The sequence below is a fragment of the Artibeus jamaicensis genome, unplaced genomic scaffold (genome assembly GCF_021234435.1).
Source record: "Artibeus jamaicensis isolate MK-2021 breed Jamaican fruit bat unplaced genomic scaffold, CSHL_Jam_final contig_558, whole genome shotgun sequence".
Classification (NCBI taxonomy): domain Eukaryota; kingdom Metazoa; phylum Chordata; class Mammalia; order Chiroptera; family Phyllostomidae; genus Artibeus; species Artibeus jamaicensis.
In genome coordinates, this window is record NW_026521886.1 from 3692317 (window position 1) to 3719952 (window position 27636).

At 49.8% G+C, this 27636-nt stretch overlaps 1 protein-coding gene across 4 annotated transcripts in view; it reads right to left on the reverse strand.

The window, feature by feature from the left end:
- Positions 1-27636, reverse strand: part of EEFSEC (eukaryotic elongation factor, selenocysteine-tRNA specific) — a 470949-nt gene that overhangs the window by 89375 nt on the left and 353938 nt on the right. For 2 of the 4 annotated variants that reach the window (XM_037139648.2, XM_037139647.2), the window contains exon 7: positions 1938-2464. The exons of 1 other annotated variant lie outside the window; for it this stretch is intronic. In XM_037139648.2, coding sequence (XP_036995543.2) covers positions 2274-2464 — 191 coding nt within the window. In that variant the 3' untranslated portion in view covers positions 1938-2273. Of the gene's footprint in view, positions 1-1937; positions 2465-27636 lie in introns of those variants that run through there. One more of the 4 variants, XM_053670300.1, reaches the window with a different exon arrangement.

The following is a 27636-nucleotide window of genomic DNA, read 5'->3' on the forward strand; positions in this document are numbered from 1 at the left end:
ACAAAGGGCCCTGCTCTGCCACTGGTGTGTGTACTGAGGACTGCCTGCTGTTGGCCACCACACACAGGGCCAATGTGCTTTGTAGCACCACTCCCTTAATCCTTTCTGTCAGAGCTCTAGGGCTTAACACCACCAAATCATTTGATTAAAACCTCTTCCTGTTCTTACTTTTAATGTCATTTTTGCAAATTAAAGCATAATGCACCGATTACCAGGATAAAAGGGTAGCTTCTGAGTCCATCTGGAGGCCAAATAATGTTGGAACATCTGTCCATCCTATGGATGTCTTGAAAAGCTTTGATTTCCCCTCAGTTCTGCCATTTCACCCTTTTCTGCATATCAACAGCCTGGGCCTCAAGGTTGGATTGTTACAGAACAGACACACAGCACACCCCCCCTCGGCCCCCCCCCCCCTCTGGAGGATGGTATACTAATACTGTCCCGATCACCTACTGGGCTCAGTTGTCTGCTGCCAATCGGAAAGACGTCTCTCAATGCCAGAGATTTGTGAAAAGGAAAGGAAATGTTTAAGGCTATACAGACTTAAAATAGTGACCTAACGTCTCATTAAAATATCAAAGTCCTTTAGGATATCCACAAATACACATAGCACTCCCTTCTCCCACTGCCCTAATTCAGGAAAAGAAGCACAGGTCAGTATTTCCAGGCTGCTGGCATCATCAGCTGTGTCGTCCAGGCAGGATCTCTAATTATCCAAAGCCATGTGGCACCTTCTCATGGTCTACTGGCAAAGAGTTCTTTATACCCATTTTCCAGGCAGACTCTCCCCTATTTCCCAGGCCACATGGCCAAAGGGAGCACCCCAAAGCTGCGTGGGCCTCTTCTACCAAAGGTGAAGGGGTCTGCACTCTGGCCAAACCTTGTGGTTCTCCCTTTTTCCACCACAGCCAAGAGAGGGTCTTCACTCTGCCAAAAGCGTGTGGCTCTCCCCCAGTGGCTGCCATGTCTGGGTTTAAATCTACGTGCCAATCTTACTCTATACCCCCATTTCCAACTCCTCTCACAATCAGTTACACCTGCCAGCATTTCTGTATTATTCCAAGTTTAGTGGGCTGCCATTGTGAGTCTGGGCAGGTATGGCCCCATGTCCTGGAGCCAATCATTTCCAAGCTCCCACACAGGTGTTGTAACTCGGGGAACCTGCCCCCCAGTTCCATCTTGGGGGGAAGTGACTTCCATACCCCTGGCTTCAAGCCCAGCCACAGCTATTTAACATATCCAAGTGACTCACCAAAGGCTATAGATATGTTAAATGACCATGCCATGGATTAGCTGCAAGGCTGTGGCTGTACAAAACAGCTCTACATATTCCTGCTCCATGTATCCCTTCCCCCAACTTACACCTGTGGGGGAAGGGGTGAGGACATCTTATATGTCTCTCCAATATTTCCTAGACACCTTGAGTTCTGGACCCCATTCCAAATCCCTTTTTGGGGCCTCCCTCTTGGCTGCAACCTGTATCAAGGTGGACTGTGGGTTTGGGGGGCAGAGGAGCAAGGGCAATGCTCACATGCCTTGGCCTGTAGTATGATCTGTGCAAGGCTGTCACTGGCCCTCATCTCCACACTCTGGGGAGACTAGGTGCCCCAAACTCGAGGACAGAGACATAGGGACTCTTATAGTCCAGATGAATAAGCAACCCCTCCAGCCCAGCACCCCACTACTCCCTGACAACCCTTGAATGTCTTTTCTGGACTTAGATGCCCACAGAACCTCTGGGCCCCCTGAAGGCCCAGGAGACCCTGGGGGCCATTCAGCCTAGTCTAGGGGCCTAACACCTTGTGGACTTCTCAGCCCACTGGGCTCTGAATTGGGTCTCTCCCCCAGAACCCTTGGCAGGAGCCCTGATGGTTCCCAACATTCCTGGGTGACAAAGGATAAGAGGAACCCTTATGTGAAATCACAGAGACCAGCAGTAGGGGGTACCATGAGACATTTATTTGAAGCTGGCAAGTACCCAGCTACTGAAGGGGACAGGGTAGGGAGTGGCCCTCAATTGCTATTAGCTGGGCAGCCTGGGTGATACTGGCAGCCTGCTCTCTAGCTGAGTCCCATTCCTCCTTGGGTGCTTGTCCTCTCACAGGACCCTGCCTCCTGTTTGCTCTTTGCCTTCCCACTGGGACTGAATGCTGGGCCTAGGGGCTTGCTGCCTATAGAGCTATGGGGAGAGACTGTAAGAGGTTGAGGCACATCTAGCTGGGCATCTGGCACTGGGCCCAGCTTGGGCCCAGGCAAGGTGGTCCTGGGGTCACTCAGGGAGACTGGACCATACGCTTGTGGGTGTCAAAGATGTAACGCTTAAAAGACAGGTTGAGTGTTACATGCTGTGTGGTCTCCAGGCGCTCCACAACCTCCTCTTGCTTGGCCACTTCCCCTCCACTGGCCCGGCTCCGCTTTTTGAGAGAAGGTGTTAGGATCTTCTTGGACTCGGGGCTGAGGCCACCTGCAAGGCACAGAGGGAAAGCCTGTCACTCTGCCATACCCAGTGGCCATGTCCTTCCTTTGCTCTAAATGGTTCTGTTCCTTTCCAGCAAATGCATGCTGAGACCCACACCCCATGAAACTGAGGTCTGCTGGCCTAGGTGTTCTCCACTCTCTACCCCTCTGTGGCCTGGGAGGCTGACCTCTGCCAACATTGTAAATTCTCGTGCCCTCTGGCCTCTAGGTGGGTTTAGCCAATGGGAACATTAGCAGATCAGAAGGTGTGAGGAGAGAGCAGGTAGGATGTTGACCCCATTCCCTTGGCCAGAACTTCTATTGGGGGTCCTTCTCCCTGGGCACTGGAAAATGCTGTTCCCCTGCCTTTAGGACTCTCGCCTTCCCACCATGTCTTACCTGCTCCTTTGCCTGCCCATGCCTTGGTACAGACCCTCTGTTTTCTCCCTCCAGTCAAACTACTGAGCAGAAACATGTTTCTTGTTGACACCCCACTGACCAACTCTTCCGGCCCTGCCACCATTATTTTGGTGCTTTCCCTGTAGCCTTGAGGAACCCAGAACTGTTCCTGGGCTCCTGTCACACTTGAGCTTCTGCATGTGCTGTTCCCTTTTTCTTAAACTCCCTTTATTTCCTGCCCCAATAATCCTGAAATAGGAGGCTACAGTACTTATACTTCCTTGGGGGCTTATTTTTATAAGGAATCTGAGGAATCTGCTTGATGGCAGTACGGTACAGCCTCCTTGTGGGCTACTGGCCTGGCCAAGGTCTCTTGGCTGGCCCTGAGCACAGACGCCAGGCCCCACCTCAGCTCTACATCAATGGAGCACCTTAGAATGAACTGCTTACCTTCTGTGAGCACCACAGCCCTACTAGGGGGTCCTGGTAAGAGAAAGCTGGCAGGGCTATGGCAAGGCTGAGCTGACGGGGCATGAGATGGGCATAGGGCAGGGATGCCTAGTGGGTGACAGTGCCTGGGACTTCTACTGGGGAAGCTGGGTATGAAGCCTTCATAATCTGGTGAGAAGCAAGTGGGGTGGAGCCCAGCCCACACCCTGCTTGCCAAATGAGGGGTTCTGGTAGACCTCTGAATCCCCCCAGAGAGGGCACTACTGATTTGCTGAGAGGCGCTACATCTGTCCATGGTTTAAGAAGCTGTGTCTAGAACTGGCAGGAAGTTGGAGATAAGCACAAGGAAGAGGGCCCCTTGCCTTGCATGTGCTACTTTGTGTCTGCTGGCACCTGATAGGGTTCCTTCCAGGACCCAGACTTGCCTGGGTGCTAGCTATGAAGAGAAGAAAGCTGTGCAGCTCAGGCATCAAGCTTCAATGCCAAGAAGACCTTGGTCTGGTGTGCCTCAACCAGACAAGGAATGGTGGGTGGCAGGGGCAGGCAGGCTAGCTGTGGCTTAAACTGGGTACTCCATGAATGTTTGTTGAAAATTTCAGCAGCCCCTTCAATTTTCAGGTGAGAAATCAGAGCTTCAAGGAGGGCAGTGATTCACCCAAGGCCCCACACTGAGCCAGGAAGAGCCAGGATTTAATCCCTGGGCTTGAATCTGATGGCAAATGCAGACTACCACCTTCCACCCCATCATCGCTCCAGGAGGAGTCTACCTTAAGCAGATTCCGAAAAATGGTTCTGAAGGTGAGCTGTAAGAGTATCTTATACTGGCCCTGCAGCTCCTGGACATTTAAAAAGGTGGGCAGGAGACTGGTTCAAGGGACACCTGTAGAGTTGGTAAGCACCAGCCCTGTCTACTGCAGGAGGGACTCTGTCTTCCTCTCCACAGGCAGAGGTGAGACTGCCAGCTATTGCAAAGCCTGGGAAGGATGGGGCACACAGCTGATGTTAAAGGGGCTCCAGGATGCTATGGACCTTGGGGGTTTGTTCCAAGGGGAGGTACCCTCCTGCCAGGGAGCAGGGTGTCTAATCACAGGCTCCACACCCTGTTGGTCTGCATTCCTCTGGATTGGGGTGGGAAGCATGGGAATAGCACCAGGCTAGCCCCTACAAATGCCAAGCCTGCAGGTATCTGACTCTCTGAATACGAGCCCTGGCCTTCCTTCTATAAACAGAGGTGACTGGCATCAGACACTGACAAATGGCATCGGTGGCTTGTCTCCCTCTGGTGCCAGGTCTGATGGCTGAAGACAAAGGGTGCTCCTTAGTGTCTGCATCTGGCTCAGAGACAGGTGTGGCCCAATCATGGCCCACCTTGCCTGAGATGGCTCTTGTTACATGCAGTGCACAGCACCCACAGCCCAAAGTAAGCAGAGCTGGAAAATCTATCTGGCATTGGTGAAGATGTAGACATTTAATTGCTCTTCTGAGATGGTCAGGCTTGTTTACCACTGCTCAATTCCACAATGCCTAGAAAGCCTGACTGATACAGACCTGTCAGCCAAGGCTACTGGGCTGTTTGGATTCGTGGCAAATGTCACTGGGAACTGCTTTGTTCATAGTGGCTTTTTTTCCCCCTTAGCCAGTGGCAAATGAAGGGAAGTAAAGGAAAGGCCAGAGAGTTGGGTGGTTGGAGCTGCTGCCCACACCTAGCAGACTCAGTGGCACTCGGGCCTGAGCCATGCTAGGTTCTCCTAACCTGCCCCTGGCCTTTCACTCAAAAATATATGAGGACACTCCAGGACTGGGAAACACTAGTGATGAACGTGCAGATCAGAGCCCAGGCTCCATGGATTTTACTAATCTGAGAAGAAACAGACAGTAATCAAGTGAACAAGATAATCCAGATAATCCAGACAACAAGGAAACAAAACCACTGTGTCCCAGGGAACGGAGGGCAGATGTCATGGGGCGAGTCACATGGCGATCTCAGGCGAGGGTCTGCAGCAAACTACATCCATAAGGCGTCTGATGTGTCCTGCTGCAGAGGAACCCAAAACAGGGAGGGTCCTTAAGATCTGCAGGAGTCATGCACCAATTTGGGGATCAGAGTGGTGCAGGTGGTGGCTGAGTGCCAACTTTCCATCCTTCCATTGTCCACCAGTGGTTCCTAAGCATTTCATGTAGGCGTTTGGGATACAGAGGCAATCAGGACCTTCCTACTCTTATGGAGTTTCCATTCTCTCATAGGTTTCCTCCGGGAGTCTACATGGGCTGAGCAGCAGTGTGTGGTCCCTCTAAGGGTGGCTCCTGGCCTCTGCATCTCCCTCTTCCCATGTGACCTGGCCCACACTACACCTTAAACTGTCCCCTTGCTACAATACACAAGAAACATTGCCACCTGGGCCTATGCATTTGAAGATTCCTCCCCCAGGAGCTCCAATGGCTCTCAGGCTTACCTGTTTGAAATCACTGTGTAAATGTCACCTCCTGGTCAGGCCTTCCCAATCACTTTCACCCCATGCCCCTGCATGTCATGACCCCTCCTGCCCCACACTATTTTCCATAGCTACTATCTAACATACGTTATTATTTCCTCATTTGATGTTGGTTGTCTGCCACTGCTAAAATTTAAATCCTACCTCAGCAGAGATTTTTTTCTATCCATGTTATAAGCCCAGTACCTAGAATAATCACCTATAGTACATACTCAAAGAATACTGCTCAATGAATCAGTACTGGATCAGCTGAATGAATCAGCTGCCTGGGCCAGGAAGCCCACTGTCATCTCTAGGCCATGGTATGGTCTTTGCAGCTATTTGGCTCTGCCTGGTGAAAGATGGGGCTGAGCAGAACCTTGGGGGTAGGTGATGCTCACAGCTACTTCCAAGCCTTAGAGGTCCATGTTTCTTACATTGCTGATGCACCAAGAGCAGTAACTGAGAGGCATAAGCTTAGGAATTCACCCTCCACAACTCCTGGAAAGCCAATCCCCTGTCCTCCATCTTTGGTCCTCTTTGGTCCCCCTCCCCCCTCCCCCCCGCCACAGTAGAGAGGCTCTTCTATGGCACAGATGAACCATCTGGGCTTGGTTCCACTACCAGCAGTAGAGTCCTCTTATTTGGCAGCCAGGGCCTGCATGCATCATCCACCATGTGCCTCCCTCTGTGCCTCACCCCTGCTCACTCCCCACCCCTATCTTCAACCATGTTCTTAGCTCTAACCAAAAGAAATCAAGCAGGCCCTCCTAAGTCACATTTCCTTCATCTCAAACACTCTTCTCACCCTTTCTGTATGGCCAACTCCAGCTCAGCCATTGTCTGCATGGGAAGGCAAAGGACTCAGGGTGGGTTTGCTGGATAAAAACAAAGGGAATGAGCAAAGACTCACTCAGGAGTGTAGGGCAATGAAGGGAAGAAAAGTGCTCCAACAGAGCCTATGCTTCCAGAACTAGGGAGTATCAGTCTGCAAGCCAGTGGTCCAGGGAGAAGCCCAGGCTGAGAGTGGACACCCCCACCCCATGTGACCTGGAGCCTGGCTCCCCACAATGCAGGGTGGGCACAAGGGGAAAGACACTGTATGTGTGAAGCTCACACTGTGGCCATCATTCCACAGGGCCTCAGCAGACATACCCTGTTCTTACCAAAACTGAGGTTTCTTGGAGCCCAGTGGCCCTGTTCTACTCCAATGAACCAAGATGGAGGAGGCAGTGGATGGGGGAGGGCTGGTATGACCCTGAGGGTGATGTTACTGCCTGTGGCTTTTCTTGGGGACACTCTCCCAGGGCCTGTCTGGCCTTTCTCACCAAGTGCCAGCTATATACAAAGGCACAATGGACTGGAGGCTGCTGGGTCTTGGCGGAGGCTGGGGGTAATCAGGGAAGAATGTGGGAAGTACAACTGTTTCCCAAGCCCTGGCTGAGGGTGCCGCCCTGACAAAGCCATCAAAGGCCTGCAAATTGCCTCCAATTGCTGGTGTCACTTTCATGTTGGGGGCCAGACTAGAAAAGGGGCCTCAGTGCTGGTGGGTGGCTTGCATCCTCCCAGTGGGAACTGAACCCTTGCAAGCAGCTTGGGGTCACTGGCCCCCTTGGTGGCCTGATGGGGCTGTAGCTAACTCTAGCCACTCCAGCACTTCCCCTTCCTGGAAAAAACAAGTTAAAATGACAGGGCAGAAAGAGAGCCAGGGCAAGGGGCAGGGCCCTTTTTGGGATTAGCATTATGGTGATGATAGAATGAGCTGCGGAGCTCAAAGGGACAAGCTTGGCAGCTGGGCTGGACTGACATATGGGGTAGCCAGAGCAGGGTGGCCATGGAGGGCCTTGAATTCAGCCAGACCTTGATTCAGGACTGGATGCTTGGCCTATGAACAGGGGGCACTGCTCAAAGGAGGGGACCTCCCTCAATGAGGTAGCCGTGAGCGCTAAGGCTGAGGTGCCTCAAACAAGGTGGCTGTAACTCCCATCCATTGAGGTCTAGTGTCACACTTAACTCAAAGAGAGGAATCTCTGCCCACCTGTTCCCAGTTATGAAGCCATCCAGAAGAGGTCACAGGTGATCACAGAAGGGTAGGAGCACAGGGCCTGACAAGATCTCCCATGTCACTAATGTGGCAAACTGTTCAGGATGTGCTGCTGGGGGTGAGACCAGAGGTGGGCCTGGCTGGGAGGAAACTTAGAGGGCAGAAATGGGTCAGGGTGTAAGTACCCTGACACAGGGCGGGACCCATCATGTGCAATATGCACAGGGCTGCTATTGCTGCCCCATCTTTCAGGTGACCAGCTGAGGCACATCAAGGTGCAAGGACTTGCCATGGCCCACAGTGGTCAGTGGTGGAACTGAAGTTTGAACCCAGGTCCCTCTGCCTGCCAGCAGGCCAGGGTAGTGTGGGCCCTGTAAAAGCTTAGTTCTGATCCTGGTTGGGTGGCTCAGTTGGTTGAAGTGTCATCCTGTACACCAAAAGGTTGTGGGTTCAATCCCCAGAGTACATACTAAGGTTGTGGGTGAGTATGAGAGGCAACTAATCAGTTTCTCTGTATTGATGTTTCTCTCTCCCCCCAACCCCATTCCTCTCTCTCTAAAATCAATAAGCATGTCTTTGGGTGAGGATTAAAGAAAAAAAGCTTAGCTCTGACAGAGGCAGCATGGAGGAAGATGCCAGCACAGTGCTGGGACTGTCCAGTAGTTAGGGAGAGCTGGGTCAGTAACAGGACAAGTATGAGTGTCACTTGGACAGAAAAAACCTGCTCACTTCCTACTAAATCCCTGAATTCCTGGTGTCCCTGAACTCCACTATCTCTTGGTCGGACCTGTTTTTCTAAATTTATACTTGGAAACTGAAGCCCTCAAGTCCCTGGCTGATGTGGAGTACTGCCTGGTTTTCCTTCTTTCTCTTCTTACTATGGATTCTGTATATAAACAAAGATGCAAGTTGCTTTACAAAGATAAGGTGATTAAGTTTTTATCAAAGGTATATTTTGCTGATTCTGCAACAAAGGGAATTATGGGAAGGTAGAAGACAGAACAGGCCCTTTATTAAAATAGTGCTTTCTGAAGTTTTTGAGCACAAGCTCTACAGGCTCCACATGGCCCCTTTCCTTGGGGAAAGGTGAGGTGGTGGACACCTGTACCCCAATTTTGATGTCTTAATGTTGCATAATTCCTCCTTTAATTTATATTAAACTTCTTAGCAGCAATGATGAATTCTTCTAAAACAAAAAAAGGACCCTTTGCAGAAATCTCTCCCACACTGTGTACATTGAAATTATAATGTAGTCAAGGCTTTGGAGATTGGGGTCCATGGGGAAGGAAAAACAGTGCATTATGTGGAAGGAGTGACTTTGTTTTAAGGCAAAAACAAAACCATTCTGAAATAGGAAATGACTTGGTCTCATGAATTGGACAGGGGCTCAATTATTAGGGGAGCAGCTGAAGCAAAGGAAAATCTGTTTTCACATACTGGGAGGGGATGGGGAGTGAGGGACAGCCACAGTCGGTATGGGGCTGGTGGTGGATCTGAACTACTCAACACCATCCAACACTGGCTCCCATCTACCCCTCCAGCTCAGGGGTGTCAAACTCATTTTTACTGGGGATCACATCAGCCTTGCAGTTGCCTTCAAAGGGCCGAATGTAATTTCAACTCCTTAACTGTTAAGGAATAGTTACATTTATACAGTCCTAAAATTATTTCGGCCCTTTGAAGGCAACTGTGAGGCTGATGTGGCCCCCAGTGAAAATGAGTTTGATATCTCTGCTCTAGGCAGAGACCCAGGGCAGGCATGAAACTCACCTGGGCTGGGGCCAAATCCCCCTGAAGTGGCTTGTGATTACTGCTGGTCTGCAGTGTGGAAACTCGGGCAGGATTCAAACCCTTGCCTGAAACCACACAGCTGTGAGAGGGGAGCTTACCTGGCACTTGTGGTGACTTACCTTGGACTCCTCGAGGGTCCTTTCTCTCAGCACCCTGGCAAACCCTGCAGGAGCAGGTTCTTAGCACCAGGGCCACAGGCTCTGGCCTCCTGTCATGAGCCATTAGGCTTCTGTCCCAATAGCTCCCTCTTCTGATCTGCACTTGGATGTGTTGCCAAAGAGATCCCTCCAGAACAAAACCTGATCATCCCTCCCAGCTTAGAAATCTTCAGCAATTCCTCAATGGGTATCCAAGTTCCTCTAAGCAATCCCTTATCAATTGTTTGCTGCAGACCCAGCATTTCCTCGCTAGCACCATTCACTCCTGCACAAGGTCCCACCACTTAGACCTGCAGAGAATCAAACCATTCACCCTGCACAGAGCCCCAACACGCAGCCCTGTACAGGGTCCCTAGCACCCATCCCTGCTCTGGCTCTATATAGGTGCTCTTTCAGCCTGGGGTGTCATGTGATGCTATCTGCCTGGCAAAACCTACTTCTGCTTTGGTTCTCAGCAATAGGCTTAGCATCTTGCTTCAGCCCTCTCTGATGTTTTCCTGGCCTCCCTCCTCCATTAAGACCAATACTCTACATACTCTGCTCCACAGCCAGACCTTGTGTCCCTAGGAGACAAGATACAGTCTGCAGCAGTGGCCAGCAGCTCCAGTAAAGGGCACTAATGCCAACCTCAGCCCACCTGTACTCTCTCTCATCTGCCAGTGGACTGGGTCCTCAGAGCTGGCTCTTTCCCAAGGGCAACCACCCCCTCCAAGGGAGTCAGAACTCACCCATCTGCCAGCCTGGCTCCTAATAACCCTCCCACAGCTGGATAGGTGAGTCAGACCCTGTCAATTTATAGGAGGCTTGGGGAGTAGGACATCATAGGAGGTAGGGCTAGGGAAGAAGGCAGGAGTGTACTAGCCCTTTTGTCCCACATTCTAAGTCCGAACAGATCTGGAGGCCTCTCCTCAGCACACAGGGGACCTAAACCCTAGTCCCTTCCACTCAGCTCATGCTCCCTATCAGGATTAGTAGGGTACCTGACTGTTCAGGGGGAATAAGTCAAGTGTTCCATGAGAGGTGGGTATACTGGGCAGGGGCAGGGGCAGGGGCTCTGCAACCTGTGGATAGAGCTGAGCTGCCTCTGCATGGCAGAGTTTCCAAAAAGTGAGCCCAGTCAGAAGTGTTCCTGGGGACTCCTTCGGGCTGAGCCTTGGGCTGAGGTTTGACAAAGTCTCTGGGTGGGGAGGACAGGCTGGAATGTAGGGCCTGGGCCTGACTGGATCCCTGCTGTGTTCTGAAGGAGGGAGAGAGCTAGGGTGAGGTAGGCAGCACAATCAGTGTATATCTTGTAAGTCAGTCTCTAAGCAAGGGAGGTGACCAGCAGGTGACACAGGTAGTAACCAGTGGGCAGTGATTCAAATTCAGGTCTGGGGCTTTATGAAGCCATCTACCTGCTGTAGGCCTGGAAGTTTGTCTATGGGCCTGGCCACTGCAGGGCCCTGCTGTTCCTCTCTGGGAGCAATGCTGTGGGAATGGGGCCTGGGGCTGAAGTTGCCTTTGAGTGAGGAGAAGATAACAAAAGGCATGGGTGTGGCATGGCTGGGGACCACCCCAATTCTGGCAGTGTGGGGTGGGCACTGGTATGCTCTGGGTCCCAATGGTGGGCGGGTGGGTGAACCCACCCAGCATAGATAGATGCCGCAAGTGGCCAAATCAGAGAGGAGGTCTGAAGTGGGAAAACTGTCTTGCATGAAGTAGGCCTGATCCACACTGGCATCAGCCAGTTCTCAGTAATCACAAAAAGAGGACCAGCAGTAACCCCAGCTAACATTTACGATACCTTCACCATCTGCCAGACTCTGTTCATAAGCTTCTAATAGAGCCCCTAAAAGACCTCCTCAAGTCCACAACCACTCCCTGGGGGGACTACTTATACACAAGGACACTGAGGCATACAGGAATGACATGGCAGGCAGAGTGAAAACTCATTGGCTTCACAGATGGACTCCCCTCTGCTCCACGACAGCCTGGCAACCTCAGGTGCTGGTTCTGACCCCACATGACCACTGTCACAAGTGTAGATAAGTTCACTTCTCTAACTGACTGTGGTTCTCTAAGGGCAGAGACTAGATCCCAGAGTCTAGCATAAGACCTCGCCCAGGAAGGACTGAAAAAGTACTTTTTCCTCAACTCACATGAAGAGGGCACACTATCTACTCCATCATTAGAGATGGAAACTAAAGCCTAGAGATACGAAATGACTCTCCCAAGGTCACAGAGTTACTGGCAGAGAAGTAATCACCTTTCCTCATTACTACATGGAAGAACCCAAGTTCTTTTCCAGGCAGCTAGAGGAAAGGAGCCATCTCTCCTTTCAAACAGCACCACACAGTGCTACCTTTGTGCCCGATTGCTGGTTAGCCCAACTCTGCTAGTGAAGCACAAATATGCACACATACCCATGCACATTCATATACACTGAAGCACATAGAGCATGTGCATGTACACACATGCATGAGCATGTCTTCAAATATGCATATGTGCACACAAGTCTCTTCAACAAGATATCTCCTATAGGGCAGAGGCCATGCATTCAGTAGGCTCTGTTCAGCTCCTGGAACACAGTGGCAACTGAGTCAGTCTTAATTACTACAGGAGAGGAACCAGGTCTCAGTGAGAGCTGTGCGGGCAGGAGATAGGCAAGGGATTGGTGATGTGGTACTGGTGGAGATCTGGGTCCATTGTCTTGTTTAAATGTCAGGCCATGTGACACGGTAGCCTTATTGTCCAGATCTAAGATCTGCTTTCCTTCTTGGTCAAAATGAGGGATCATGGGAGTAAGATATGTAGCAGGCTCTCCTTCCAGAAGGCAGCTGCTGTCCCTGGGCTCTCCTCTCCTGCAGGTTCTCCACCCCTCCATGGATAGCCCCCAGGGCAGGCTGCGAAGGAGGGCATGACTCTTGGTGGCCTCCATGGAGACTGTCCCCACCACCAAGGAAGCAGAATTTTAATACTCCAGACACTCCTTAAAGTGTGTACACTCTTAAAGAGGAGTTAATCTTCAACTAAAATACCTACAGATAAATGGTTTAAAAGCTAGAGCTTACTGACTTTATAAAAATCTTTTTCAAATTGCTTTTCTTAAAAAAATTTCACATATTAAAAATGTCACTTTCATAATTGGGGAAAATCCTCATTCAGAATAATGAAGGTGAACAAAGGCCTGGAAGCAATCATCTTCCAGGATCCATGTGGGGTATCCTGAGTACTATACCAGCCCTGTTTCTAGAGTGGGGGAAAGCAATGGACAGGGCAGAGGCCGGCTGACCTTTCTAGCTGACAGGGAAGGGCAGGTGGCAAGCTTCAGTGGTCCCCATCCACGCTTTTGACAGCTATAAGCTCCCATGGCTGGGAGCTTATACCTCCTCCCTGGCTATGGTTGGGGTGAGCACAGGCTGCCCACCCCTCTGCACAGGCACCTAGGCCATGTGCACATGTACAGCCCCTCAGAGTAAGATCCCAGGCTTGGGTCCAGGGAGACTGGTATGTGCAAGAGGTTGAGCCACTCACCTGGCATGCTGGCCCCCTCTCCCCATCAACACCCAGCATGCCCTCTGAAACCTGCTGTACTGTTATTGTACACATATAGGGTCCAATTGACAGCTTTCTGTTATGTGTCCAATGGGCCTCAGGCCTGGGCTGGCTCTCTGCTCCTTAGCCTTCATGCTCATGTTACCGTGTAGGTCCCAAGTACCCAGCACAGAGCCTGGCATAGGGTAACACTGCTGTCTCCTCCGTACATCCTGGTGCTTCTTTCCCAGCACTTTGCATTTTAATTGCCTCTTGGCTCATCATCCACTGACTGCCACTAGCCTTGGGGCTCTCTATAGGCACAATGGAGATGGAGTGCTTTCCCCAGGCCCAGTGCTATTTCATGAGATGCTGATGGGCTGGCATGGACCCTTGCTCACTGGTGTGTGTGTCCTCCTTCTTCCAAAACACTGTCTGTGGCTCTTTCCTAGGCAGAATTTAAAATCTTTGTGGCCACAGACTAAGATTTTTTTACTGTGGCTTGGTGGTACTATTTTATTGGGTTGGCCAAAAAGTTGGTTTGATTTTGTTTATAAGATAGCTTAAGTAGCACTTAGCTGTTTTTTAACTTCATTCAAAACAACTTTATTGGATTGTATTGTGACAGCTGTCATATCAGCGTGCATTAAAAACAAAAAACAAAAAACAAACAACAAACAACAAACAACTTATCAAGCCCTGGCTGGTGTGGCTCAGTGGATTGCATGCCGGCCTGCAAACCAAAGTGCACTGGTTCTATTCCCAGTTAGGGCACATGTGTGGGTTGTGGGCCAGGTCCCCAGTAGGGGGGGCATGTGAGAGGCAACCAAACACTGATGTTTCTCTCCCTCTCTCTCTCCCTTTCCCTCTCTCTAAAAATAAATAAAATCTTTTTTTTTTTTTTAAAAAAAAGCTGTGTTCACCTAGATGCAGGATTATCAGGATTGAACTTTTGTGCAGCCATTTTAATATTGAAGATGGAAGAAAATATGCAAAATTTTCAACCAATTATGCTTTACTATTTCAAGAAAGATAAAAACACAACAGAAATGCAAAAAAAGATTTGTGCAGTATATAGAGAAGGTGCTGTGACTGATAGAACATGTCAAAAGTGGTTTGTGAAGTCTTGTGCTGGAGATTTCTCATTGGACATAGCTCCATAGTTGGGTAGACCAGTTAAAGTTGATAGTGATCAAATTGGGACATTAATTGAGAACAATCAATGTTATACCATGTGGAAGACAGCCAATCTACTCAAAATATCCAAATCAATAAAGTTATTGGTGAAATAAAAAAATCTGTCTTCTATTTTACAGAAAAGCTAAATGAACTTTTTACCAACCCAGTACATCAGGGAGGGCTGCCCTAGCATCTGGGGGAGTGTGCAGTCCTCAGCTGGGAGTACTTCCAACCAGGTATCTGTCTGCCCTTAGCAGCCTGGGCTCCACTGGGCAGGGGATAACTGATCCAGGGTGGGGTATGTATGAAGAATAGTGCTGAGCTGTCTATGGTGTCTCTGTGCCAGGCCCATTTTCTAGGCCCGGCCTTGCACTACAGCCAACAATGTAAAGATCACAGGGTCATGAGCTCCCAGTGCTGCTGGGTACTTGGATGGACCCCTGAACCTTAGTTTCTATATCTGAAATGGGCCAAACGACCCCCCTGCTCTGGCAGGAAGTGGGGAACAGCCCTTCAGAGAGGCAGTCAGTGAATATACATCAGACTCCTGCAGAGAACTGAGACTCTGGAGAACTGAGGTCTCTGTCTTTCCCAGCCCTGGAAACAATATGTTTGTCCTTTCCTCTTTTGCAATTTAAGTTTGTGGTGGCCTTAATGTCAGGTGTCTGCACTACTGGTACTAAGGAGTAAGCTGCTACAGATTGCCCTATGCACACAGAAGAGTGTCTGTACATGTGTGGTCCTTTGTGGGTGTCAGAGGAGGGGCTGGGGAAGGCCAAAGCTAGTCTCAGAAAAAGCCCTCATCCTCTGAATGGACTTTTAGCCAATCCTCTTCTGACCTTGACAGGCCAAAAGAATCCTGAGGGACCAAGAGACAGTAAACACTGGCAGAGCCCCAGGGAGAGGGGCTACACCCACCAGACCCTTCTCTGATGATGGCACACCCAACTCCCGCAAAACCAGGCTGGCTCACATGGAGCTTTGCAGACAGTGAGACTGGGGCAAACCCTCAGAGTATCTTGTGTGTCAGGCAGTCACCTCTATTGCCCTAGAAAGACCTGTTAGGTGGGCACAGGAGTAGTCAACAGTGTAGTTGCGTGTGTGTGGTGGGGGTGGTGATTGATGAATAGCATCCCCTGGGAATGTAGAGAGTCTTCACTACCCTGCCCATCTCTGCACAAAGTCCATGGCTGTACTGTTTGGGGGCATGGGGGTGGGTGAGGGCTGCAGGATGGTAGGCAGTTGGCCTAGCATCTCAAGGTTAGAGGCATCTTTGGGGTTTAGCTGGGGAAGCCATCCTAACCCAGAAGGGTCAGAGGCTCTTCCACTTCTTGGGAAGATGGGAAGCTGGTGCTGCAAGGAGATCTCCACAGTTTGGGTTTGGAGATGATTTCATTTCTGGACTTTTGGAAAGAGTAAGCATACCAGCAGTCACTGTCTTCAGAGATCAAGACTTCAGCTGCTTGCCCAAAGCTGTGCAGTCAGTTCACTCACTTACTTGATACTATTGACTGAGCTTCTACTTTGTGTACAGCTCTGCACCAGGTGCTGGGGCCATGAAGCCTGCCTGGTAAAGCTTCCATGCCAGTGAGGGACAGGCCACTTAACCAAGTCAGAGTGTCAATGTCAGTGTTGGCAGCACTTGGCAGGGCCTCAGGAAGCTTTGATTCTTCAGTCGGTGGCCAGGGAAGGCCATGCTGCTAAGATAGCATCTAAACAGATGCTTAGAGAAGTGTGGGGGAACCCCAGGAAAGAGCATGCATGTGTCCATGAGTGTACACATGCATTCCTGTGTGGTATAGAAGATTTAGAGGAGGGGTGGATCTGGTGCCTGTTGGCAGGGCCCCCTGGGTGCTGAAGGGATCAAGGATGGCAGGGGAGGCTGTGGTGGGCATGGGTACAGGGCAGACACAGAGCGTGGGTGGAGGGTAAAGCTAGGCTTTTAGCCTGCTCCAGTGTGCCACCTTTCCAGAGGTGCTGAGCCTGAGCGAACTTATATTCTGGCTAGGTTTCTCAATTTGACAGAAGTTCTCCACATGCTGCTTCTTCTCTGGTGGTCAAAGCTCTAACTCCTCTACTTCTAAAATAGAGACAAGGGAACCAAAGGTCCCAGAGGCCTTTCTGTATCTGAGATGAGTGACAAGGAAGGCTTTGTACCACTGTTCCAATCCTGCCTCTCCCATCCACATTCTAGACCACAGGGTCAAGTTAAGAGCAATCAGGTACAGAGAGGATGCTCCCCTTATCTCAGCCCAAGCCTGGCTGCAGTTTTCCCTACATGCACACATACAATAGGCTCTACTTTGCTTCATCCTCAGCCCAGTCTCTCCCTCTTCCTGCTCCTTCCCTATCTCACACCTATTTCTCCTACAATGCTTGTGCAAATGCCACCTCCTCTGCAGAATAAATGTTTTCTGAATAAATAAGTGAACGAATAGAAAAATGTTAGAAGCCTCTATGCCACTGTAGAGAGCCATACGTTTGATCTAGAACGGTCCACCCCACTAATTTATTGGGCATCAGTTCAGGACCTTACATGGAGCAACTGCTCTAAATCTCGCAATCTTGTCTTCATCATGGTCTTCAATTGTCAAGATACTATAAATTATATTTGGAATTCTCTGAGGAGGCAGGAAAGCCCCCACTACATTTTCATGAGGGAAAACACTTTCCTAAGACATGGACAACTATAATGATACAAAAAATTCAGGATCAATGCCTTCTATTATTAAGTTATCTGGGAGGCAGTATACCTATTGTACCTGGCTTCCCTGCCTCTAAAACCAAACTGCAATTTGACAGCACCTTGCTTGTAAGGCAACTCAGCCATATTACCCATGTAACTCCAAGCTTTGTCCATTTGAGCAGCAGTCTGCCTGCCAATGTGGAAAAAAGGATGGGACTGGATCCATGGTGTAGCCCCAGTAGGGGCTTGCTGTGTGCTCTCTAGACAGACAGTTCATCTCTTTCTGTCATCTCTGGAATGGGTATAATCTCTATCACAGTCGGTCAATATGAAGATCCATTCCAGACAAGTGGCATAGTGTGTAAGAGAAGCTCTACAAATACCTGACCTTCTTTCCTGGTGGCCCTGATGACAAAAGTGGTAGCTCTGAGAAATGCCTGGTAAGAGTTGTCATTTCCCATTGACACTTGGGTCTGTTCCCAAGTGACTAATAGGCCTTCTCCAAGGGTTCTGGATTCAGGAAACTGATAAAGCTCACTGCAGCAACAAGATGCTACATGTGAAGTGTTGACCCAGAACCTGCCTGGCATATGGGGAGCTTTCCCCAAATGTCAGTGGTCATCATCATTGCTTGGGTTGGTGGCTATTACTTCAGGTGCTCTATGTGGTGCTCCTGGCTGCCCTGCCAGCTCATTGTGTGGGTGGTGCCTATGGGCTCAGTGTTGGCTACCCCAGGTGACTTAGCCCACACAAGCCCCAGGCCCGAGCTCAGCTCAGACCATATCAGACAGTTCAGCCAGAAGATGGGGCTGTCAGGGCTAAGCCAGTGCTCCCCTCTCCTGAGGCCAAGCATGCCATGTTCCCTGTCAGGGTGGGTCCCTGAAATCAGTGTGTTAAATCAACACCCAAAACCCCTCCCTATTTTCCTGTAATGGACCATGTTTATGAGCTGGGCCTCCTGCAGCCAGGTGGCCAACCCTTTGTAGCAGTGTGGGGTCAGTTCCCAAGTTCCCGGCAGGCCTTCTCCAGGTGCATGGCTTTGCCACTGACCACCATGAGGTTCAGGATAGCCATGTGAGCTTTCTGGGATGGCTCCTTATCTGCAAACAGAGACTGAACAGAATATTTGTGTCCCAGGTGGCTGGGAGGGTGCTGGGCAGGACCAGATGGGAAATGCTGCCTGTCCATCTCCCACAAAATACCTGCCAGAGTAGAGGACAGATTCATTTCCCCATCTCTCCTGGATGGTAAGGTCCTTGGGCAAGTGTTAGGGTGGTGCTAAGTCCTTTTACTGCCCAATCCCTGTGGTCCCTCTGTAGATCCTAGCCCCAGATTCTTCCTCAGTGGCTATCCCCACAACTACAGTCAATGGATTCAGCGAGTGGCCTCAGCCCCTGGCTCTGGCTGGCTCTCCTTGCCCAGAAGGCCTTATATAGTTTCTCTACCCAGCTGACTTGTCCTTTAAATGGCAAGTCAGCTGGGTAGGTAAATCAGCTCAAGCTGATCTCTCTGTCCTGGGATAGTTTGTCCCACTGTGTGTGACAGGCCCATGGGCTCCTGAGGCTCCTTGACCCTGTACAACATGAGGAAGGGAGGACTGTAGGCAGTCCCTCCAGCTCAACACCCAGGAAGACAGAGAGAAGTCAGGTCAACTAAGGAAAGGCCTGAAACTTGTGTAGCAGGCCCATGGCTTGAGTTTCCTCTGCTTTAATCAGAAAAGCAGGAGGGTCCCTCCTCCACTTAATGTCTCCTAGACTTTCACAGAGTACCTTCCCAGGGCACAGGCACCTAGAAATAGTAGGGCTGGCCCACTCTCTGCTAGACATATTGGCTGCACCATGTGTAAATTTTACATGGTCAATGAGGAGATGGCCCGAGAAGCCAGAGTGAAGGTGCTGCAGTGCTGTTGAGAGACTACACTGAGGAGATGGGGCCCTTGCTTAACAGTGGTGCCATTAAATTCAGGGAGGCCTGGGCTAGGCTGACCCCTTACTGAACAGTGAGTTTGTGGATGGGTGTTGGAGCAGGAAGGCAGCTGGCTAGTCTGGGCAGACAGTCAGACCACAACAATCTATAAAGGACAATTTCAGAGCATTGACCTGTGAAAGCTCCCAGGCAAGGACAGATTGAGAGGATCCCAGAGGAGGGGTGTCAGAAAAAGCATCTCAAAGAGTGATGGGGCATGCAGAGGGCTGGATGAAGTCAGGGGCTATAAACCAATAAGTGCAGACATGTGTACGAACAACTCTGGTGGAGGCCCAGACCTTTCTGTAGCTCTCCCAAAGAAAGAGAAAGAAGCTCTGACTGGAAATAGTGGGAAGAAAAATGGAGCTCAGAAAAAGGACTTCCTTCCTTAGGTTGTGGTTCTGAGATGTGGTCTTGAAAGGACTCCAATGCCAAAGTAATGGCTAATTTAAAATGGACACTTGGTGGAGACACAGAGTTGTGACAGGCTCTGGGCAGCACAACCTGGAAGCAGAATGGGCCTTGATAGGTGCTTGGTTGATCCCTCAGCATCTTTGTCCTGGGTCCCTGCTACTATACCTCAACCCACCACCCCCCAAAAATATCCTAGGTGCAGACACCTAGGCCAAACCTGCCCCTCTTACCTGTGGATTAGTTTCAGGCTCCAGAATGGGCCTGACAGCACCCCCAGGGCCCCAGTGGGCTTATTCTTAGCTTTAGACATGCTGCTGGTGCCCACCTGATATGCTCCATACTATCCCCCTGGCTTCTCCAGACGACATGAAGGCTGTTCCTCCAGACACTTTCTAGAAAGTCCCATGGTCCTTCTCAGTCTGCATTTGCCTGCTTGCCCTTATGGAGCGTCTTCTCTGGGCTGTGAGTTCCTTGAAGGGTGAAATTGCAAGGTACTTATTTCTTAGCCCCAGGCCCAAGCAGGGTTTGGCACATGCTTTTACTCAATAAATGTTTAGTGAGCATGTTGATTTTGTCTCTAACCTCATGGGGGTTACAGTAGATGCACCCAGTAATCTGTGGGTAAACAGAAAAGTAGCCAATGTCATCAGAAGCTAATAAGTACATGTTCTCAATGTGCTCTTATATTAATCCATTAACACAACAACAACCTACTATGAGTAACTTCTATTATTTCTTTCAATTTAGGAAAAAAAACTGAGGTCCAGAGAGGCGAAACCATTTACCCAAGAACACACAACTAAGTAAATGGTGGAGCTAGAATCCTGATTCATTTGGGCAAAGTACCTCTCATGTGCAATGAAAGAAAGAGCAGATGCTATGAGTGAGAAGACAAGTGAGCTACTTAGTGAGACAGGGTGACCAAACGAAGGTACCTGGATGAAGTTTAAAGCCAAAACCTGAAGGATGTATTCAAAGGAAGCTATGGGAAAAGGGGATGGTGTTGTGGGCAGAGGGAATGGTGCATGCAAAGGTCCTGAAAAGGGAAAAAGTTGGAGCTTCTGAGGAAGTCAACTAAAGCTTGTATATTGGGGGAGAGTGAGGAACCTGAGCAGGGGGACCACTGCTCAGCCTGGAGGCTGCAAGCCATGAGAAGCTACCAGGGGACAATGTGGACCTCAGTGTTCTCTAAATGAATGAGTGAATAAATGCATTCTAGAAAGTTAGAGGAGAGAGCTGTGGAAATAAAGGTCAACAATATCATCTCCTAGATTCCTTCTTGGGATCAATGCCCCTGAAACACACTGGTCACTTCAAACCACCTCTGGCTACCATCATCAAAGGCAACCTGAGAAGTACCACCTGCTCCAGGGAGTCTAGTAACTACCATAGTGAGTGGGTAGGTGGACTATGGCTGAGTCCCTGAGGGAGGCCAGGCCTAAGCACTGGCAGCAGAAGCTGGGACAGCTGGCAACCTCAAGGTCTGGCAAGGGCTTGACAGGAAGCCATCTGAGATGCTGACCTGCCTAGTAGCTGAGGTTAGACTGGGCTGGGTCAAGCTGTTGGACACAGTGCAGAGGCTGAGTACTGGGATCCACTGAGGCCTTGGGGGTATTCCAGAGAGTGTAGGAGTATGGGGTGAGAAGGGAAAGTGTAGAGGAATTCTGCCTTGATAAAGGTCAAGGGCATTGCCTATTGCCCCGAATGTGGTCTATGGGTTGGTACTGAGAATAACAAGGAAGAAAAAACCTAAGAGTCTCCATCCAAATCCCAATTACCTCTATGCAGTTTTGGTGGAGCCCAGGTCCTGGGGAAATAGTCTGGGTGGGCCTCTATCTGCATGGGCTATGTTGATCCAGAGCCTCCTGCTCCACATCTGCCTTATTCCTACTACCTCCCCAGTCCCTGATCCCATGCACCCATTTGAGCCTCCAAGTCTCTGCTTGTGACCTTCCCCATGCCCAGATGACTATCCAAGTGCTTCTCCCAATCCTGCAACTAGAAAAGTCCAGCCAAGACTAATTCTTCCAGGGAGTCATCTGTGCTGACTAGATGAGCCCACAAGTGAAAACGGACTGCCAGAGAAGCCCACTGGATAGGTAGGTGCTGCCTGGGCTTCCCTTGCATGGATCAACACTGAACTGCCTTTTACTGGTTGGAGGTCTCAGGGAGGAAGGTTTCCTGACTCTCAGAGCCTCCACAGCCATATCCTCAGAATGAGGACAATGAATGGTGCCTGCCATGTGGGCAGGAAAGGGTAAGTGGGATGGGAGCACCAAGCAGGAGCTGTCCCCTCAGCCTTGCTCAGCAGAGAGGGTTTTTGATGGTGCTGGAATGGCCCTGTCTGGCCTGGACTGTGGTCTGCGTCTGGTGTCAAGCAGAAGTGACTCAGGCAGTCCTCCTCTCCCATTATGGAGGTGAAACAAGAAGAAACCACTAAACGTCTCAAATTCCAGGCTGGCATTTGGTTTCCTCAGCTGGGAGATACATATGGTCAACATGTCTTGCCACACAGCATCTTTATTTCAGTCACTTTAAAGAAGACTTTTACTTTTTTGTCCTTAAAAAATAGTCACAACAGTGAGAACTGCCAGGACACATGGACATTTTTACCCAAGGAAAACTTGTGTGCGTGGGGCAAAGGGTAAGAGGTGCTGCCTCTTTCCTAAGCTAACTGGATCCTGAACCAAATCACTCCCAGTGCCCATGGCTCCATGGCAAGGTCAAGTGTCAGAGAAAATAAATACACCTAGGACAGTGGCAGAGCCACCTATGATCTCAGGGCCAAGCACCTGTCCCCTCAATGCCAGATTCGCTTGCCTGAGACCTGTGATAGTTCATAGACACACCGAGTACTGGGAAGCATAGGCCTCAGACACTGGAGAGGGTAGATGCCAGATCTTGGAGGAAGCCCAGCTGATGGCTGCAGAAATGAGCATCCAGTGGGCCAAGGACCACACACAGCCTCACCTGGGTCTGCCTGCCAGGGCTCACTGCCCAAAGTCTCCCATAAACCTCCCTTCCTTCATTAAATTAGTTGTGTCACTTGTCATCACACAGCTCCTCTTGCCTATCTCAGCTGATACCAGGTCCTAAATGCAGCTGCCCACATGGCTAGGGGAAGAGAAGTGCATTTGGGGACTGCAGGGGACTGAATGGCAGTGACTGACAGCTCACTCATTTGGGGAGATGTGCTCAGAATGAACGGAACATCCTGTGTTTCATGAGAACTAGAAATCTGGCTCATATGCTATCCCTTCTCTCCCTGATCTAAAATTTCACCTGGCTAGAATCACTCTTTACCCATCAAAACTCTTAGATGACCCACCCAGAACTTCCTAAATCTCTTCTCAGCATCACTATTTTTTTTACAATTCCCATTGCCACCACCTTGATTACTTACTAAATATTTCTTTAAACTAACTCCTTAGTTCAACTAGAAAACATTATATAATACCATAAGCTGACACTCAGGATACCTTGTTGCCCACAAAATGCATATTAAAAACAGACATGTAAGTAGGAACATTATGTGTAAGCTTGTTTATGTACCACCTTGAATCTTCTTGGATGCTCCCAGGAGGATCTCAGTAGTGTGCTGCCAAAATTGTCTCCTGGGCATTCCTTCCCTAGCAAGTTCTCAGACCAGCCTGCCTGTTGAGTGACATTTCCCAGGCCACAGGACAGAGTTGGGCATGCTGGGTTCAATGTCAGCCTCAGAGTCTACCTGTGGCCTTGCACAAGGCTCTCCTGCTTGGTCAATGACTTTGGTGAAAAGGGACTTAGAGTCAATGAGGCAGTACATGTGAAACAGCCAGTGCACGAATGGCTCACAGTAAACATTACTATTCTTGATCGATGGCGGGGCTCACTGAGTTTGTGGGAGGATACTCTATAAACTCTATAGCTGCAGTCATAATCTGGCTGTCTACGATTCAGGTTAGGCCCCTAAAGATCCTTTAAAAACAGCAGATCAGTTGCCATCATCTAAAAATGTGAGCCTGCATTCCTGGGACATGTGGCCTAAGGCAAGCATGGGCCATTCCTTCAGACAGGGCTTGGTCCCCAGGAACTGCTGTCAGTGCTCCCACTGTAGTTCCCCTTAGCTAAGTCAACTCACCTATATTGCCAACTTGGCCCTGGTAGCATTCTAGTTTGCTGGGTCCAGCTAAAAGCTATAGAGCTATCATGTTATATGTCTGAGCTATGGAAGCCATTGATTGGCGGACCCTGGTTGGTGTCTGGTGAGCCTAGAAGAATCCAGAGTGCCTGCTACACCTTGGGGTGGCCCAGGGAGATGCCCAAGGAGGAGGAAGCAAGGGTGGGACAGAGGAGCCTAGGAACTGTGCTCTGCCACCAGGTGCTCTTTCTCTGATTTCTGAGCACTATAGGGTTTGGAGAAGTCACAGTGGTAGGAAGGCATTTGGTACTGCTCCTCTCCACATTCACATAAAACCTCAGGGTGGCGTGGGACCCTGCTTTGCTGCTGCTATTACTGTGAAGGCAGTCCTGGGCAAGCCCCGTATCTTTATTTGTATCCTCTGTAAAAGAGGATAGCAACACTACCTTCATCAGACCACTCCTCACCAGACCATGGAAGGAGAAATAAGAAAATCCCTAGTGTACGTGGTCCAGCAGGGACTCAGAAACACCACTGAAGGGGAAGAGGAAGCTCTACTACACATGGCCCCTCTCCAGCCTTCGCTGCATTCATGCATATGAGTGACAATACATCTACCTCAGATTCTACACCCTCCCCAGCAACTGGTGCACGTGTACAAGTGTGTATGCACGCATGCGGGTATGTACATGTCTGTGCATGCCAGAGGGAGATGGCGCGAATAAGCATGCCTCCTTAACAGGGTTGCTGTGAGGCCTATGTGAGTTAGCAAAGCCACCTCAGCTTGTCTGGGTCCTCAGCATCCACGCAGTCACTGCGTCTGGTCTTCTTATTTCTCTCTGCCTTTAGAGCCTGAACTCCCAATCACCTTGACCCTGTGTCCCATAAAGAGGCCCATAGGGTCTTTTGAAGGCTCCCTAGGCTCCTACCAAAAGACTCTTCACAGACATGCCATTCCCTAGAGGGAACCCTAATCTCTTCAGAAGTCAAGGTACCCTGGCTCCCCCAAAGCCTGACCACTCTGAGCAGTGGGAAAGCCCTCTCTCTCAAGCAATGCCAAGACCCTCCTGCCTGGAACATCTTCCCCCAGGTGGTTTCTCATACCCTCCAAGTCTGAGCTCAATGCCACCTCTTCCGAGAAGGCCCAGCTGCTGCTTCTCTCTGTGCTGAGAGGTCCCTCACCCTCCTTTCTGGGACCTGCCATTCTCATCAGAGACAAAAAAGAAAAATCCTGGCCTGGGAGCTGACAACAGCTTCCCTGCATTTCTGAAATATTTGAACGACTCACTAACCTTCAAACTCAGGACATTAGATATACAACTTTGCAATTCCAGTTTGTCTCAAAAAAGCTATCCTATTCCTACCCTGCATCAGTGAGGTAGAACAGGCTGCACTGCCCTTCATGGCCTGTGCTGTGCCTGGAGCCACCAGCTGCTTTCTATCACTGCCATACACTGCTTCTTTTACCTGAGACTGGCTCCCCTGTTTCAGGTCCCCTGCCCAACCATGAAACCACCTGAGTTGGCAATCGGGCAGTATAAGCATCTGAGCTTGAGTCCCTTCCCCATGTCCTACAGCCCCAGAGCCTGGCAAAAGGCCAGGATGGATGGGCGCCAGCCAAGTGCTGGCTGATATCAGTTGAGCAGAGTTCAGTCCAGGCTATGGCAGCCTGAAAGGGCACATGGTATTTCAGTGTTCTTCTTCCCAGGGAATCAAGTGTAATAGCCAAGAGTTTGAGCTGAGCACACAGGCCGCCAGGATCCAAACCCTGGCTAGGGCTCTGGTCAGCAGTGAGGCATAGCTGACTCTGCCTCAGTCTCCTCATATGAAAAATGCAAATGGCCATAGCACTTTACATGGTATTTGAAAGGCCTGAGTAAGTTAATACAATGGAAAGCACTTAGAACAGAGTCCAGCACAAAGCAAGGTCTGCAAATATAGTAATCATTTTTATTATTATGCTCCATTATAATCACCTGTGGGTATCTACTCATTCAGCATATCTCACATATAGCGACTGAGTATTTACAATACTTCAGACCCTGTGCCTGGTGTGGGGGATATAGCAGTATATGGGTTAATTTTGTAAGGGGGACAGATTTACAACTAATAAATAAACAAAGGAGAAAGTGTCCAAGCATGATTAGTGCTATGAAGGAAGTACAACAGAAAACAGAGAGTGATGGCACTGAGCTGAAGGCTTGGGGATGCTATTTTGGATGGGGTGGTCAGGGAGGCCAGTCTGAGGCCTCAAAGAGAAGAAGGAGCTGTGTGAAAATATCTGAGGGAGAAGAACAAGAGGGAGCTTCACTCAGGACCTCTGCAAGGCAGGAAGGAGGCTGGTGTGGTGGGGGAAAGTGTTGGGCAGGTGAGGCTGTGCAAATATCGTCTTGGCAAGCCAAAGTGATCTGTCTTTCAGGAAGGCAGCAGATGGAGCCTCAATATACCCTCCACTAGCTTCCTTTGTAGGCAACTAGGAGCTGAATCCAATGTGCCTCCAGCACAAGGCTGGGGTGGGCAGTGGGCAAATGAGAGGGAGATATATGTATTATCTTTTCTTTTCTCTCTCCGTATTTTCTCTTTTTTCATGTTCATCCTAGTATGGTTGTGAGGATATGGACGAAGAAAGGGCAAGAGTTGAGAGTGGCAGGAATTTATGAGCTCAGAGTGCAGTATACTTTTGGTGAGGGTGAGGGAAAGAGTACTCCTTTTGCCAAAACAATATTCAATTTTTTAAAAAGGCAGCTACAAAGCCATGATTAAGCTCAGGGCCCTAAAAGAAGCTCATAAAATTGAAAAAATATTTATGTGGAAGGGTGGTAAGTCCAATAAAAGTTTTATGAATGTTTTACAAATGCCCTGTCAGGAAGCTGGCCTCTCACTCACCTCCCTCCTGTGAAAAAAAAATACACAAACATATACAGTCACTGGCCCAGACACACACATTCATTGACCCAGATACACTCAGTGGCACAGATCCACAGTTATGGCACATACACACACATGTGCACATATACAGACTCAGACATAAACGTGCTCACACAAGCTCCTCTGGTACCATGTCTCTCAGGTGAGCATGGGGCTGCTAGGAGAGGAGGTGGAGGGCAGTACTGACTCTCTTTGAGCTTGTACAAATCTGCAGGGATCTGCATCCATGGCCTGGCTAAGAGTGTCAGCATCTCAGCTCTGGGCACACTTTCTCCTCCTTTGCCATGTGTTCTGGCTCTTGGGTACAGTCTACCTTTGGCAGGTGCAAAGCCTCAGGTCATGCTGTTGTCTGTGTTCACAGTGGGCCAGCCGGCACCCCAGTCCCAGGAGAATCATCTCAAGGTCTTGGAGTTTGAAGGAGGGTTTCTGACTTGAGGCCTTGGATTCCTCTCCTCCAGCAGCCCATGAGGCCAGCCTGCCAGGGTCTTTATTCTTTGTAACAACCTAGGAGAGTGTTGGAACTCCCATTTCAGAGAGGAAGAAATTGAGACTCCAGGCCCTTAGCTAAGGTCACCCAGGAAGTGGTCTCACAGAAACACATGCTCAGGCCTGTCTCTGGTGGCTTCTCCTCTCCTGGAAAGATTGTGAACCAAGTCCCACAGCAGGCCCAGATGCAAGTTAACCTCACTGAGCTCTCCCACCGCTCACCCCTACCCCTGGGCCCAGCCACAGGGCCTTTACACAGACTTCTCCTGTCCACCCAAGTGAACTTGCTGCAATGTTACTTCCTAAAAAGTGCTCTAGGTTCCATCCAGGCTCCATGAAGCTCCCCTCTCTCTATGACACCTGCTCTTCTCTTCTGTGGCACTCATCTGTCTGGAAGCATATGCTATTGTGGGACTGACTATCCCTTTTGTAGAGCTCCAGGAGGGCAGACACTAAGCAATTTCTCTTGTCACTGAGTCCCCAGCCTAAATCAAGGGTAGGTAAATAACAGGTGAATAAGCAAGCATCAGGCTCCAGAGCTTGGAGGTGTGGGTGACTTCTCCAAAGTCTGAACT